Source organism: Phascolarctos cinereus, unplaced genomic scaffold (genome assembly GCF_003287225.1).
Source record: "Phascolarctos cinereus isolate Bilbo 61053 unplaced genomic scaffold, phaCin_HiC Scaffold_5;HRSCAF=322, whole genome shotgun sequence".
Classification (NCBI taxonomy): domain Eukaryota; kingdom Metazoa; phylum Chordata; class Mammalia; order Diprotodontia; family Phascolarctidae; genus Phascolarctos; species Phascolarctos cinereus.
In genome coordinates, this window is record NW_027555958.1 from 252961521 (window position 1) to 252978353 (window position 16833).

Here is a 16833-nt window from a genome sequence, read left to right on the forward strand (position 1 = left end):
ATGTTGTACAGTGAATTCTGGTTCAGGTATGGGTTGGACTGGGTGGGTGACCTGCCAAGTCCTCTTCAACTGCTAAGATTTTGTCAATCTAAGTGGTTTCTTGTTACTTTTTTTTTTAAACTCTACTAGGAGGATAGCAGAGGGTGTGAGAGGGTGGTGGAGAAAAAGGGGTGGGGAAAAAGAGAGAGAGAGGAAGCAACTACTTTTTGTTCCCTCCTCCTTGGTCTCCTAGTTGCATTCCTAGACGTCTCCACTCCATTAAACAAGTAACTAGCCTATGCTGGTCCAGAGCAGGAACAGTATGCAGATTCAGGCATCCCAGGCCCCTCTGCCCTCAGGGGACCTGGTGTCCCTGCCCCAACTCCTTTAGGTAACTTCAGCGTTTCAACCCCCTAGTTTCAAACCCTTAGGGACTCTATATCTTAGGTCTCCTACTTAGCAGCCTCCTCCTCCATTTAATAGGCTGGGAATAAGAATGTTACTGGACAAAAGACAGGTTTTCAAGACAGGGCAGAAATGTTTCTGTATGAGAGAGTGCCTTAGGCTGCAGGGAAGTAGTAAAGGAGGCCTGAGGAGGGGGAGATTGGATGACTTCACAATGCCCCAAAGAGTTCATATATGGTGGATGCTAGAAATCCATGGTACCTTTGAGCCCTCCCCACTTTGTGGAACTAGTTGGCAGTGTTTCTTTTGGTTGGTGGGTGAAGAAAATGGGAGAGAGCCAGTCCAAGATGCTGGATGAAGGACCTGCCCCTTAGGGATAGTTCTAACCTCTGCCCCACCCCCCCCCCCCACTGGATCAGGGTGGTCCACCTAAGCTTCTGAGATTCCTGAACTCTCCTTCTCTCCCCCCCCCCCACAGTCCCAGACCGATTTTAATTCCTAGATTTCTGCTTATCTCTCACTGCTGTCCACACCCTCTCATTGAAGCAGCTTTTGTATTTGCATGTGGTTCACCTATCCCTCAGCAAGGACACCCATGGGTAATTCCCTCCCCCTTTTTCCCCTAAACCTGTCCAGAGCTAGCTTCTGCAAGACGCCAATCTGTCCTCTTCTTAGAACAAAGCCTCTAGGTTCTTCTCTCTATACCTTCTCTGCCCCTACTTTTCTCCTTAGGGATCCTTCTTTCCCCCAGTGTCACTGTGTCACTAGAGGCTGAGGCAGATACAGAGGGAAACAGACAGGGTGATGAGTGGTGGGATCATCGTATGTGAAATCTTTCCACCTCCCCCAGTCCCTCACTCCAGCCCCACTACCATTAGTATCAGCCAGAAAATCTAGGTGATGATCTTGCTCCCTAGCTTCCCTAAACAATGTTACATCATCAGAATGGATGTTTTGTTCACCCCTCACCCTCATCTACTAATCCTAAATGCCTCCTTTCTCCAATTTCAGATTGTTTTCGTCTAAACTGTAATGCTGAATTTGGTTAGAGCTTTTTTAAAAATAGTTTTTCAATTAACCAAAGTTTATTTTCTCTCCTCAAAACCCTTGTAACAAATACTAATAGTCAAACAAAACAAATTCCTGGGTTGGCCTGACCCCAAAAGTATAGCTAGGTCTCATTCTACCCCTTGTCAATTTTAGTCTTAATCATGAGAAAAACATGAGATCATAGAATGGAAGATTTAGAGCTGGATGGAACCTATAAGGCATCTTCGAGTGAGATTTCTCCTTTTGTTTATTTTTTGGTTTTGTTTTGACCCCAAATATTCCTATCCAGCCTAGGCTGGAAGTCTAGTGGCCACTCACTGGCCCAGTTCTTATCACTAATCGGCATAGAAGCTTTAAGTTCTGACATGGGAGACCTTTCCTCTGAGGGTTCACCATGTTGATGCTGAACATTACCCCAATGCAGCTTAGAACTGGAATTCAAGTGGTCCACCAGCTTTAGCCTCCCCAGCAGCAGGAACTATGGGTACGTGATACCATGCCCAGCTATAATTCCTCACTTAAAAAAAAAGGTTGTTCCCTGTATCGAGTTGCTTGCTTTTTCAATGAGGGTGAGTGAAAAGGGAGGAAGGGAGAAAATTTGGAACCCAAAGTTTTAAAAACACATGTTTAAAAAAAATTGTTTTCACATGCAACTGGGAAATAAGAAATACAGGAAATGGGGTATAGAAATCTATCCTGCCCTACAGGAAAATAAAAGGGGAAGGGGATAAGAGAAGGGGGGGTGAGATAGAAGGGAGGGCAGATTAGGGGAAGAGGTATACAAAATGCATGCTGTCTTGGGGTGGAGGGAGGGCTGAGATGGGGAGAAAATTTGGAACTCAAAATTTTGTGGAAGTGAATGTTGGAAACTAAAAATAAATAAAAAACAAATAATAAAAAAAAGATTAAAAAAAGGTTATTCTTTATTTCCTTTTTCCAAATTTTTAACTTCCACTGATATCTTTTCTTTTTACATCAACTACAATTAACATAAATATATATATATATATTTTCCTTTCCCCTGACCATCCATAAGCCAACTCTCATAACAAAGAATAAAGCAGGAGGGAAAAAAGCAGTTCAGAAAAACTAAAAGTCACTTCAGCCCAGTCTAACAGTATATTAAATATTGTACTCCAATTGTACCTCACCTCTGCAGATAAGTGAGGGAGGTTCATTTTCTCATCTCTTTCCCAGGGCCATATTTGGTCATTGTAAGTATAGTGTCCAATTTTGTGGGGTTTTCCCCCGTTCCGCTCCTTTACAGTCATTCAATAAATATTTATTAAGTATGTGCACCTATAAAGTATCTACTCTGCTAAATGCTGGGGATCTAAAAAAAGGAGGAAAAAAACCCTGTTTTTGCTGGCACTCTGCTTATTTGTTCCTCCCTAAATGGGTATCTGTCTTGTTTCTAGCTCCTTGATACTACAAAAGATACTACAAAAAGTGCCACTATGAATATTTTAGCTCATATGTGATCTTTTCTTCTGCCACTGGGGAAGCATCAGGGAAACAACCTCAGGGAAATACCCCATGTGCCAGACAAATCAAACCACTGCCACCACCTTGAACACCACCTCTCTTTAGATCCAGATGGGGACTTGTGTTCTTGAACCCAAGATACATTGGAAATACCAATATCTCTAGCCCAGTGTCCTTAGACATCATCTTGGGAAGCAACTCCTGTGGAGATGCAGCCTGGTCACAGCTACTAAGGACCCAGAAAAGAAAGATTTCTTGGGGCAGCGAGGTGGCGCAGTGTATAGAGCACCGGCCCTGGATTCAGGCGGACCTGAGTTCAAATTTGGCCTCAGACACATAATGCTTACTAGCTGTGTGACTCTGGGCAAGTCACTTAACCCCATTGCCTGGCCAAAAAATAAGAAAAGAAAAGAAAAAAGAAAGAAAGAAAGATTTCTTCACCAAAGCCCTTGGCACTGTCAAATGATTCAGCATCAGAAACTGATCCGATCTGATCAATGGAAATGACATTAAGACAGAGGGCTTACCCTTTGCTGTGCTGCTACAACCCAAAGACCATTCAGCCACTAAAGATTTGCCTAAAACTCAAGTTTGATCTAGTCACCTTCCTACTCAATATACTCCCAGGTGGCCTCATATTGCCTCCAGGAGCAAAAACAAAACACTATGTTTGACATTCAAAGCCCTTTATAACCTAGATCCCTCCTACCTTTCCTGGTTCTTATACCTTAATTCAGGGGTGGGGATAATCAATAGAGGGAAGGCACTAGAGCTGGGGTGGGGAACCTGTAGCCTTGAGGCCATAAGTGGCCTTCTAGGTCCTTGGGTGCAGCCTTTTGACTGAGTTTTACCAAACAAATCCTTTTATTAAGGGAGGCCACAGGTAGCCTTGAGCCTACAAGTTCTTCACCCTTGCCTTAGTCCTCCACACCTACTCTTTGGTCCAGTGACTGGCCTCCAGGCTGTTTCACAAACAAGACACTCCATCTTTCAGCTCTGGGCATTTTCTCTGGCTGTCCTTCTTACCTGAAATGCTCCCCCTCTTCCACTGTGCCTAGTGATTTCCCTGGCTTCCTTTAAGTTCCAACTGAAATCCTCCTTCCAGGAAGCCTTCCCCAACCTTTCTTAATTCCATTGCCTTCTCTCTTAATTATTTCCCATTTATCCTGTATATAGTTTGCTTTGTGTATATTTGTTTGTATTAGATTGTAAGCTCCTTGAGGGCAGGAACTGACTTCCACCTCTTTTTTTTTTTATCCCCAGTGCTTAGCACTATGTCTAAAAGATAGTAGGCTCTTAATAAATGTTTACTGAATTAAATTGCATTTAAGCCCATGGAACTTTTTCCATCTGACCTGCAGCTGAAAGCTACCATATGTATTGTCTCCCCCATTAGAATGTGAGCCCCTTGAGAACAGGGACTTTCTTGCTTTTTTATTAGTATCCCCAGTAGTTAGCTCAGTGCTTTGCACATAGTAAGCCCTTAAAAAATACTTCATTCATTCATTCACTGACCTCTTTGGGGGTACAGGTTTAGCAGTGGGATCTCAAAGGGTATGGACATTTTAGTTAAATTTTTTTTAAATTCCAAATTGCATGCCAGCATGACAGTCCCCTCAATTTACAGAGAAGGTTTTTTGGCAGAGTACAAGCTCAATAGATTGTCTGTGGGAGATGCCATTCAAAAAGCTTATACCACCTTAGACTGCATTGAGAGACATTATATACAGAAAACACCTGGTTTGCCTTGGTCAGATCACATCTGTACGATTAGGTTCAGGGCTGAACACTGCATTTGAAGAAAGACAAGATGGAGAGCACCGAGAGGAGTGTGACCTGGATGGTGAGGGACCTGGAGGTCATCTCATATGATGATGATCAGTTCAAGAAATTGAGGGTGGTCTGGAAAAGAGATACCTATCTTCATATGCTTGAAGGACTATCTTGAGGAAGAAGGATTAGATTCATGCATCTTGACTTCAGAAGTCAGAATTAGGAAAACCAGGTATAAATTAAAGAGATTCTGCTTTTAATTCTCTTAAGAAAACACTTACAAACAAATTTTAGCTATTCAAAAGTGGAATGAACTGTCCCCTTCCTGGATATTTCCGAGTGGACTACTTGTCAAGAATGACTTTTAAAGGGTCTTTGTATAGCTCAGACGGACCAGATCATTTCATAAAAGAAGGAGGTGTCCCTTCCATATCTGAGATTCTGTAGCTCTGTGAATGACTTCTCCAAAGTTACATGTACATGGTAATTGACAGAACCTGAACTAAAATAAACTCTGACTCCAAATCCAGCATTGTCCCAAGGCATAATCAATTCAGTAACTTCTCTTAGGTGCTTATAATTTCTCTTTTGGTATTATGTGTTCTGTTTTTGTTTTTTGGTAGGCAATGGGGTTAAGTGACTTGCCCAGAGTCACACAGCTAGTAAGTGTTATATGTCTGAGGCCGGATTTGAACTCAGGTCCTCCTGACTCCAGGGCCAGTACTCTATCCACTGTGCCACCTAGCTGTCTCTTTGGGTTCTATTTTTAATTATAGTCATCTGTAAATGGACTCTATCCCCCGACTAAACTGAAAACTCTCTAAGCACAGGTACAACCTGGGAAAGCAGATTGGGGCAGATTGTGGAAGGCCTTGAATGACAAACTGAAGACTTTGATCTTCACAGAATCACAGAATTTAGGAGTTGAAAAGGACCTCAGAGTCCAATCCATGTCTGAAAAGGAATTACATCTACACCATCCCCCAAAAGTGGTCATCGGGTCTCTGCTGAAAGACATCCAGTGAAAGTAAACCTTTTAGCTCTTAAGGCAGCCCATATTCCACCTCTGGATTGCTCTGATTGTTAAGAAAATTTTCCTCAAAGGAACAGGCAGAGGATCTGTGTCAGTAAAGGGAACTCCTGGTGTGGGAGACAATATAGATTCATCTTGTCTATGATTTGAAGTATAAGTCCTATGGGGGTCTCTGAGGGCCTGAGCACCCAACTAGTAGAGTCAGAGGTGAAATTAGAACTGCTTTCTTCCAAGACCACCATTCTATCCACTATTCTCTGCTGTCTCTTTCCTAACCCTTCACATCCAGCCCAAATTTTCTTCCTTATAACTTCCAGCCATCACACCTATTTCTGCCATCTGAGGTCATTAGAAAATGTCAAATTCCTCTTCTACATGACAGCCCTTCAAATAAACTCCATGAAAGTAGGAACTATTTTTCACTTTTGTGTTTGTATCTCCAATGCGAAGTCCAGGGCCTGGTACATAGTAGATGTTTAATAAATTATTTTTCATTCAGTCATTCATTTACTTATTATGTCTCCCTTATGTTTTCTCTTCTTCAACCTAAATATCCCTCATTTCCTTCCACCAGTCTTCCTGTGGCATGATTTAGAGGACATTCACCATCTTAGTAGCCCTCCTCTGGATTCTTTACAGATTATTATTCCTAAAATGTGGGATCCCAAATTGAAAAGAAAATTCCAGATGTGGTCAGACCAGGGCAGAGTACAGCAGGATTGAACCTTCTTTAGTCCTAGACACTTTGCCTCTCTTAGTATAGCCCAAGATCACATCAGCTTTAGGAGTTTCTCTATCATGATGTTGACTCCTGTTGAGATTTCAGTTCAGTAAAGCCTCAAGGTCTTTATCAGAGGAACTGCTACTAGCCACACCTCCCCCATCTGGCACTTGTGATATTGATTTTTTGTACCAGAGTGTAAGATATTACATTTATCCCTATTAAATTTTATCTTCTTAGATTGAGGCACCATTTTAGCCTGTCAAAATCTTCTGGGATCCTGATTCTCTCATCCAGTGTGTTAGTTATTACTGCTTGATTTATTCCATTTGCAAATTCAGTAAGGCATCCATGTTATCCAAGCCTACATCTAAGTCATTGATCAAAAAAAAAAACAAGCTAAACCACCCCAAGCAAAACAGATTCTTGGGACATTTCCACTAGAGATAACGTAACATCAATTAGGTTCAACAGGCATTTACTGATTTGTTGATAGCTACTCTTTATGTCTAATCTTTCAACCAGTCTGGAATCTGCCCAACCCATATTTCTAAGTTTTGTTCAACTAGAATAGTTTGAGTGATTTTATCAAATATTTTGTTAAAATTTAAGTGGATATCTACAGAATTTCCCTTTTGTACCAGGCTACCAGGCCTGTTTTGCTCTTTTAGGGGATGTTTCTGCAGCACATTTCATCTCTGTGGAGAATTTAGAAGGTTCTAGAAGTTCTCACAGGGAAATAGTTGTAAAACACTGGGAAGTGATGACATCCACATGTTGGCTCGCAGGTCTTCAGTTGCCTTTTCCTCCTGTTGGTCCTGAGAAACTTCCTATCTTACCATGCTGAGCCTCACGCCGCTATAGTGATTGGACCGAATTTGGGGATTGTCACTTTTGGGCTACGGCACCCATAATTTGCTACATCCATATTGTGGTGGGAGAGCCAAGTCTACAACCTCCCACACTCAGTAGCATGTCAAATACTGGGGCAAAACCTGGAGATGAGGAAGATCATGAAATACTCCACAGAAGTGGAATATAGCCAGGCCTGGCTGTGACTGAAAATCCCATTGCCTGGTGAAATGGAAGTCCATGGAGACGCTGGAAGCTGTCTCCTCACATGTCTGCAACTTTCCTTTCTCAACGTTCTCCCATCTCCAAAAGTTCCTTTTTACACTCAATATTGCTGCCCAGTGTTCTCTTTGTCAATAAGTAGTCAAGTCCCCTTATATATACACAGTTTAGAGAAAAGTCAAGTCAAAAAGCAAATATTTATGAAGAATATCTATGTGCCAAGCACCGTGATACATTATGGGGATATAAAGAAAACCCAAAAACAATGCCTGCCCTCAAGGAGTTTACAATGTAATGATGGTGGAGGAGAGAAGAAAACATGCAAACAAGTATGTGCAGATAGGATATATACAGTATAAACAGGAAATAATCAACAGACGGGAGACAATAGAGTTATGGGATTTTAGCTAAAGACTTAAAGGAAGCTGGGGAATCCAGGAGGTGGCTCCTGTTAGGGGCTCTTCATCTTAGGCCGGAAAGAAGCCTTTCATTCTTACGCTTTTAGACATGATTCAGATTTATCTTTCTCTCTGGGAGTGCTTGGCTTTGATAGGCAGCAGTAATGAAAATGCCACCTGCATTCCTGAAGTCTTCAGTTTCATGCACAAGATTTCTGAACCTAAGGGACAAGCAATGGCAGCCATTACTCACAAGTGTAGCAGGGTGAGAGTGGTGTTTTAACAATACTACCCTGCAGTAGTATTCAAGACTGATTGGAAGAAAGGACAGAAGCAGAATGATCAGGTAAGGGGGATGCTGCAATGGTCTGATTATGAGGAATTCAGAAAATCCAATCAATTTTAATAAACACCTTTTGCAAAACACTATACTAGTCACTGGGGATACAAAGACAAAAAACAGCATGGATCTTATCCTCATTGACCTCATCATGTCATAGATAGAATATACGTACATTTCAGCTGGGAGTGAGGAAAAATGTCAAGAAACTTGGAATAGAGTGGTGGCAATGAAGAGGAGAAGGAAGGAACAGATACTGAAAACATTAAAAAACATATCAATAGGATTTGGTGACTGACTTGGGATGAAAGAGAGAAGTGCCACTGATAGACATGGAGAGGTCAGGAGTGCAAATGGATTGAGGAGGGAAGATGCATTTATTTTCGGACATGTTAAGTTCGAAGTGACAGAGGGACAAATGAATGGGGATGGCATTTTGAGACTCAAGTCTGGAGTTGAGAAGAGAGGCTGGGACTGGAACTAAAGATATAAAAGACCATGAAGTCCCCTATTTGCAGTTTCAAACTGGAGTTAGCCTGGGACTTAAGAAGGGAGATTTGTCGTAGTCCAAAGGGTGAGGGATAGAATTCTAAGGAGAAAAAAACTCTCATTCCATTCACTTTCTCCCTGACTTTCTCAAGATATATTTTTTATTCCATTGACCACCTTGTTTGACTCTTTTTGTATGCCAAATCTCTGATTTTTTCTGCCTAGATCTTGGTTTTTTTCTCCCTGTCTCTCCCTGTCTTTTTGTTTCTCTTTTTCTCCATCTATTTCAGTCTCTATTTATTTTGTCCTATCCTTTCTATCTTACAGCTGTCTCATTCTGAGTATTTCTGTAGTTTTTTTTTTTAATTTTATTTAGTATTTTATTTCCCCCAGTTACATGTAATAACAATTTTTAACATTCGTTTTTAAAACTTTGAGTTCCAGATTCTCTCCCTTCCTCTTCCCTCCCCTCCCCCCCACTGAGAAGGCAAGCAATTCCATATAGGTTATACATGTGTTGTCGTCTGCAGTTTTTTCTAACCCTGAGAATGACCTTTCCATTGTCTTCCCGCTTCCCTCCAATAGTTTAGCAGGGTCCCATGAAGTACTTTTAAATTAAGGTGCACCCACCAAAGGGTTCAGAAGGGGTAGAGACAAATTGGTAGTTGAGGTGCTGGCATCCCCAAGTGGGATCCCCTTCCCCCTGACCCCATTCACCTCTTCCATGTCCTAGTGTATCTATGGTGGTGGTGGTGGTGGTGGTGGTGCTGGGGAGGCGGGGAAAGAAGGGGACCAGAGAAAGGATGGTGAAGCTGTTGGTAAGGATGATGATAACAATACTAATATTCAGAACAGAACAGCCTTGCCCCCTGGACAAGCCTGAAGGGGCGTGGCTTGCTCATATTTGCATATGCATGAAACTGGCCTGACCATAGCCTAGGAGGTGGAGCCTCTGGGGTGGGAAGGGGGTGGACCTCCCCCCCCACGACAAAGCTGCCTAGTATATAGAGCAGCAACCGCAGCCCCCATTCCCGCACTGCTGAGAAGCTGAGCCTTCACCCTGCGACCCCCGCCCAAAGTCCTTGGCTGCTTCCCGCACAGCTGCGCCCTCTTTCCCAGTCCCCCTACACCCGCAGCATTCAGCCGCCGCCAGCTTTGCCTTCCTCTTCCTTTCACCAGGGGCTCTGTGCGTCGTCGCCCCTGCTGCTGCCTTTGCCTTCAACAGCTCTAACTCCAGATTTCGGGGACTCCCCTACTTACTCCACGCGGCTTCTTCGCATCCCAGCTCTTCTTACATCCTCGTCCGGTCGCTTATTTTACACCCACTATTGCTTCTCTGGGCTGTTTTGGGGGTCATCGCTGCAATCCTCCCCTTTGGGCTTTGCCCCACTCCACTCTGCGTTGACTGCACCCCCTTTTCGTTGCCTTTAGTTCTGTGCATAACGCCTTTTTCCTCCATCTCTGCTGTAGCCTCTGGTGCTCCCGCTCCCTCCGCAGGGCATCGCACCCAAGAATCCAAGGCAAAGCCTTGGGCCAGAGGGGCTTGGCTCCCTGGGGGTCTTCCTAGCCCATTTGCGCATCGGCTTTCCCGAAGGTCCCCCCATCCAGCGCCCCTGCTAGCACCTCGCCTCCCCCGCCTCTCGTCCCCCTTCTCCAGGCCTGCCTAGCCCCCAGCCCCAGAGCCGCAGAAATGGTCAATGAAAAGGAGAAGAAGACCGGTGGACAGGTGTTGGAGGAATGGAAAGAGTTCGTGTGGAACCCGCGGACTCACGAGTTCATGGGCCGTACCGGGACCAGTTGGGGTACGAGATGGGGGTCAGGGGTCTGGGTCTCTGAAGGCAAAACGAGCGAGGGAGGGGAGAATCGGATGCCTGGATGCCTGAGGACAGCGGGGTCTGGAAGAGACGAGAAAAACGTCTGCCTTCCTGGCCCAGTGGGGAGAAGGGGATTGGCCTGGGGGGTGCGGAGAGATCCCCGATTAGGCCGCCAACCTGGTCCCCACTTGGGACCCTGACATCCAGTTCTTTCCCCGCTGGGGCTCTGGGCTTTGGGAGCTGTATTCATTGGGTCTAATCTTCCCGGCTGCTGCTGCGGAGGTGGAGAAAGTAGGTCACGGCTCTCTTCCCACCCCCCATGGAGCCCCCACAAGCTGGGGTCCCCAGCGTTCACATCTTTTTTCTCTCACTGGATTTCTTCTAAAATGTTTTTCTCTTTCCTTTCTAACCCCGTTTCCCCATCCCACTTATCTCTATCCATCATATATGAAGGAACCCACCACCAAACCATGTCTATTTTTAGATCGAGCCCCACTCCATAATTCCTAAGTATTCATGAGTGGGCAGGTCCTGCATCACATGCTGGTTCCCCTTGGGTCCAGAGAGAGTTTGTTGTCAGGGTCTGGTGGTGGGGATGATCTTCCTCTACAGTTCGTATCTAGCCCAGATTATTTTAGACATCTGATGGGGACAGAAGGTGCTGGAAAGTAAGGGGTTAGGGTTGGAGTTGAATTGCCTGTGATTCCGAAGTCTGATATTTGGGCTTTTGAAGTGGAAAGGCAGTTGAGTTTGGATTGTGGAATCTGGCTGCTTGTGGTTGGGAGGTGTGGTCATTGAGTGGTGGGACATGCATTTATCAATCACTCAGTTGGGGTGGGCTTGAAGGATTGTTGTATCAAGTTGTATCACCTTCCTTGGCCGTAGGCTTCGCTGCTATATTACTTGAAATCATTTCGTGAGAGCAGTTTGGGATCTAGACCTCCTTAGGTAGGTCTATTGATCAAGGAAATTGAATAGACTTAAGTCTTGGTGCCTCCTGAGTTGAGTGATTGTGAGATTATTTGACTCAGAATAAGATTGTGGAATTTGGATAGGTTTGGGAGAGTAGAGTTGTTACCTTTGTGTAGTTGTCAATAGGAGAATTGATTGTGTGGTTTTGGGAGGTTTAGGAGAGGCTCATTCTGTGAGGTTGTCTTGCATTTTGGAGCTAGTAAAAAAAAAAGCAGTGATATCCTGGCACCATCAATTGCTATGAAGTGCCCAGGCACTATTGTTAGCTTATTCCTTTGGTACATGTGAAATTGTTCATTCAAAGGTGTGACTGAGAAGTGAGGAGGAGCAGGAGGAGTGTAACTGGTGTAGAGTATATTTTTGTGGTATGTGTACATGTGTTGAGGGAGTTGTACAAGGCTGTTGGCTCTGAGCATTTTTTGCATCTGTGGCCTGGAGTGGTATTTCTGGAAAAGCTGCAAGATTGGGTTGTAAGGCTGGGATGTGTTCTTACATAAACCTGTTGGTGCCATCCTCGCAATTATACGTGACTCTGTGCCTTTCTTTTTGAGGGAAGGCTTTCTGAGGTTTGTGCTCTAGCAAGATGGCCGTGCCTTTTCCAGAGGGTTGTGGTGGCAGCAAAGGTCGCAGTCGACAAGTATTCAGGCTTTACTATGTGCCAGGAGCTGGGTCCATCGGTCTTGTGGGGTCTCCAGAGTTGTGTTGTGCTGGCTTGATGTGCGTCCCTCGGGCTCTCTGGTTGTCCGCCACAGCTTTATGTATGATATGAGCTTGTGCTTCAGCTGGTGGGGTTGTGTGTGGGGGTGATTTTGTTGCTGATCTGTAAGCCAGCAGGGAAGGAGGAAGAGCAGAGCTGAGTACAGCAGGGAGTCAGGGGCTGGGGCCAGATGCTTATGTCTTGGGTGACCTTTGAGGTCTCTTCCAACATCAGTCTTTTAACCCTTGCTTCCCCTTTGTAGCCTTCATCCTCCTCTTCTACCTTGTCTTCTATGGGTTTTTAACTGCTTTGTTCACCCTTACCATGTGGGTCATGCTGCAGACTGTCTCAGACCACATTCCCACGTACCAGGACCAGCTTGCAACACCGGGTAAGTAAATTTTCCTTTTCTCAGCCCAGGGTTAGCCTACCCACTTGACCACCCTTCCCAGGAATCCTTTGCAGGCCACTAAACTCCAAGTAAGGGATTGAGCCTGACCACCCTCATCAGCAGCTCCTCCTGAGATCTGCCCCATTCCATTGGAAATTGTGTTTACTAGGAAGGGTTAGCAGTCACAATCCCATGGAGATGCCTGTTTTTAGGACTGACCTCCCTCAGCCCTCACTGAAACTTGGGATTTCCCTTAGCTAAGTTCCTTTTGATTCTTTTGCCTCTGTATCTCATGTTCCCTGCACTCCTCATTCTTTTAGGCTTGATGATTCGTCCCAAGACAGAAAACCTTGAGGTTTTGGTCAACCTCAGTGACACCAAAAGCTGGAACCAGCATGTGCAGATACTTGATAAATTCCTGGAGCGTGAGTGTGGGGTTTGGGTGCTCAGGTTCCTTAGGGAAGGACAAAGGTACCTTCATACTGGGATGGGCAGAGCGCTGGACAGACAGACATCAGGTCCACAGCTTTCTTTACTCCTACAGCCTACAATGACTCAGTCCAGGCTCAGAAGAATGATGTCTGCCGCCCGGGGCACTATTATGAACAGCCGGACAATGGGGTTCTCAACTATCCCAAGCGGGCTTGTCAGTTCAACAGGACACAGCTGGGTGACTGTTCAGGGCTTAGCGACCCTACCCACTATGGCTACAGCACTGGCCAGCCCTGCGTCTTTATCAAGATGAACCGGGTACTACAGGCAGTTGGGTTCCCTGGAAGAAAGAACTGGGGCTTGGGTGGTGATGGGGTGGGAGAGAACCACAGCTCTCGGTGGTCTCCAGAACAGTTAGCTCCTCTGCCAATTCCTTTGCCCAGCGGACTAATGGAAATTATGGTTTCTTTGTGTTTTTTTGGCTCCCCAAAGGAAAATAGGGGCTTTGGGGAAGAGTGTGTGTGTGTGTGTGTGTGTGTGTGTGTGTGTGTCTCTGGATGTGGAAGACAAGCTAGAGGATACCTGACATTATCTCTCTCTGCTCTTTCCAGGTCATCAACTTCTATGCAGGAGCCAATCAAAGCATGAACGTTACCTGTGTCGGGAAGGTGAGACTGGATAACTTCCAAGTTGTCCCTGCCCTTATTATGGTTCCTATCATTCATCTTTCTCTTTTTCTTTCTCTCAGAGGCCTCGAAACTACAGGGACAAGGGGGTAAGAGAAGCTAGTGGCTAGACTGAAGGGCAGTCTTAGATGTTTCAGGTTGGCCTGGACCCTAAGGTGCTTCCACACCTGCTTAGTCTTTAATTAGGATTGAGTAGAGACAACCCTCTTCCTAAAGCCTAAGCTTATTAATGTCACTAATTTTTCTTCTTCCTCCTCATTCTCCATTTCTTTTTCTGCCCCTACCAGCTTTCTCAATTTTCTTTAGCAACTAAGTAGATAATGGATCCACACCCATTTACTTAGGGATTGCTCCCCACCCCCACCCCAATCCTTCCTTTTGCTTATTTGCCCTCTCACATCTTTATTCTTTTTTGGCTCTGCTCCAGAATGGCTTCTCTGAGGAAGGGGTAAGAGCTCCAGGAGTGGGTGGGGAGGGTAGAAAGTCAGTTCCGTCCTCAGTCTGACAGATACATGATCTCCCAGTCTGTTGGAAGAGACTAGGTTCCTTCATTTAAGACTTCTGAGAGGGGAGACAGGACGCGACACAGTACACAGATATAAACAGAAAAAAGAACAGGTTACACCAAAAGGCTCTGAGACAGATTATTACTTCAGTTGATTTAATTTGCATTTTTCTAATCAATAGTGACTTAGCATTCTTTCATGTGATTATTGATAGCTCTGATGTTTTTTCTTCTGAAAACTTCCTGAGGCAGAGATTTCTTTTGCTGGTGGAGAAGACTCAGCCCTGTGGGCTGATCCCCATGGGTTGCTTGAGTCTCATCTGTAATGATACCATCCCCTATCATTCATTCTGCAGCGCAATGAGGATGCCAAAAATCTCGGTGACTTCACTATGTTCCCTGCCAATGGCAACATTGACCTGATGTATTTTCCCTACTATGGCAAGAAGTTCCATGTAAGTCCAATGAGGGTTGGAGTAGGGTTGGGATCCCCCCCTTAATTTCCTGAAGGGAACTGGGTTTTCTTGGGATGGGGAGAACCCCAAAAGCAAGGGTTGAAGTCAGATGTAGTTCTTCACCTACTTCTCTATACACCTCCACAGGTGAATTATACACAGCCTCTGGTGGCTGTGAAGTTCATGAATGTGACCCCCAACGTGGAAGTAAATGTTGAGTGCCGAATTAACGCAGTCAACATTGCCACTAATGATGAGCGTGACAAGTTTGCTGGCCGAGTAGCCTTCAAACTCCGAATAATAAAAAAGACCTGAGTCTCCTCACTGCAACCCTCCCTGTCCCTCTCCCTGTCTCCCCCAGGGCTTTATGGAATGTGCTTTCTGGATGCCTCCTTCCCTGCCTGATGTCCTTTACCTGCCTCTCCCCAACTCCCTCCTTGCCCCAAAGGTATTTTTTACAACAGAGCTATAATTCCATCCACTCTTTCTCAACTCCCATCCCTGTTGGGTGGTAGCCATTTTGACTCCCTGAAAGAATACCTTCTCCCACTGTTGGCATGTGAGAGGTTTAGAGCAGGGAGGCCATCTTTGCCCCTTGACTGACAGGTTGGTTTCCAATGCCATCCAGGTACTTGTATGGCTACTGGTGAAATACTCCTACAATTGCCCCACTTCCCTCCTTTTTCTTATTTTTATGGACTCAAAAAAATGTTCTCATGGTTTCCCTGGTAGTGGTGGTGAGTGTGTCCTGTCAGTGAGGCCCACTCTTCTGATTACAAACCCATCTCCCCTTTCCCTTTCACCATCCATCTTAGTGACTTGGAGATAAGATATTTGGGAACCTGTCTCTTTCTCCCAAACTTAATAATCCTGCTCTCCTCTTTAGGTGGCCATTTTTGAGTTGAAGATGGGGTTTGTCCAACTTCTTCTCCCCTCACACTCCACATCTTACTGAAGCCTTTAAATTGTCATTTCTAGGTCTCCTTGTTCAATTCCCTACCCCCTTCTCCGTGTGGTGGATGTCTGAGCTGAAAAATGGGGTGTCCTCTCTCCTCCCTTGGGCTTTAAAGGGGCATTTAAGAAGAGGGATGCCATTTTTGTTCCTTGACTGAAAATTCACAAACTCTGTCCCTCATTCCTTCTGATACTTTTTCCATAACCTGGTGTCTGCTGCTCCAAAAGACATTTGGACACATATTTGGTCAATTTTATCTCTGTATAATTTCCTTATAAACATTTCCCCACCTCCCACCCTCAGCTCCATTTTCCAGTGCTTTGGGTGGCCATCTTCAACTGGCTTTGTCTCCAGTGGCCACCTTGGAAACCTCATCTGGCCATGGTAATATGTCACCTTCTTTCCTGTGCCCCCCAGTCTAGTTTTTCTTAGCAAATCATTGGCCAATTACTAGCACTCATTTTCCACTTAACATCAACTTGAAAGTTTTAAGTCCCCCTCTGAATTTGAAAATGGCTCCCTCTTCAAACCCTCTCTGCCTTTTTAGCCCTGTAATTCCCATAACCTGTTTAAAGAGGCCCCTGCTCAGAAGTATTTTTTTAATCACAGAGGTGTTTTAATACTTCCCTTCCTCCTTTCCATCCCAAATCTATTCCCTATTAATGCTGCACTCTCCTTCCTTGGATCTGTCCCTTTTCTCTTGAAATCAGGCAAGGCCTGGGTTCAAGTCCTGCCTTTGATACTTACTACCTGTGTGACCATGGGCAAATTTCTTAATCTTTTTTTGAGCCTCAGTTTCCTCATCTGTAAAATGGGGATAATACCTGTAGTACCTATCTCACAGGGTTGTTGTGAGGTTAAAATGAGATAATGTATGTAAAACATGCTTCAAAACATAACTAGGTATATAAATGTCAACTCTTATTCTTTCACCCACCTCTGTTCCCATTTCCCCTTACCTCGGACCCCCAGAGGTCTGTCTCTAGTTATTTAATGCCTGTGTCAGATCTACTGTAAAAGATAAAACTACAATACAATGAGAGATTATATACATATATACATATACATATTATATATATATATATATCACACATCCAACTTGTCTTGTGTCTTGTATCTTCTTTTTCTGTGGTTTTAAGGGAGAAAAGGGATAGGTATGGGAAGTAGGTGAACTAAGGC

At 44.6% G+C, this 16833-nt stretch overlaps 1 protein-coding gene across 1 annotated transcript; it reads left to right on the plus strand.

Moving 5' to 3' along the window:
• Positions 1-9748: 9748 nt before the first annotated feature.
• ATP1B2 (ATPase Na+/K+ transporting subunit beta 2) lies at positions 9749-16752 on the plus strand. The gene is made up of 7 exons (XM_020966826.2): positions 9749-10549; positions 12493-12621; positions 12942-13046; positions 13166-13371; positions 13665-13721; positions 14601-14699; positions 14847-16752. Exons 1-7 carry the CDS (start codon positions 10438-10440, stop codon positions 15012-15014), a joined length of 876 nt encoding a protein of 291 aa, XP_020822485.1. The 5' UTR covers positions 9749-10437; the 3' UTR covers positions 15015-16752.
• The last annotated feature ends 81 nt before the right edge of the window (positions 16753-16833 follow it).

Bases quoted from the DNA above. Each gene is read 5' to 3' on its own strand.
- ATP1B2 (XM_020966826.2), top strand. From the start codon at position 10,438: ATGGTCAATGAAAAGGAGAAGAAGACCGGTGGACAGGTGTTGGAGGAA. The intron at 13,047-13,165 runs GTGAGTGTGGGG...TTACTCCTACAG, and splicing joins ACTTGATAAATTCCTGGAGC to CCTACAATGACTCAGTCCAG. The intron at 13,372-13,664 runs GTACTACAGGCA...TGCTCTTTCCAG, and splicing joins TCTTTATCAAGATGAACCGG to GTCATCAACTTCTATGCAGG.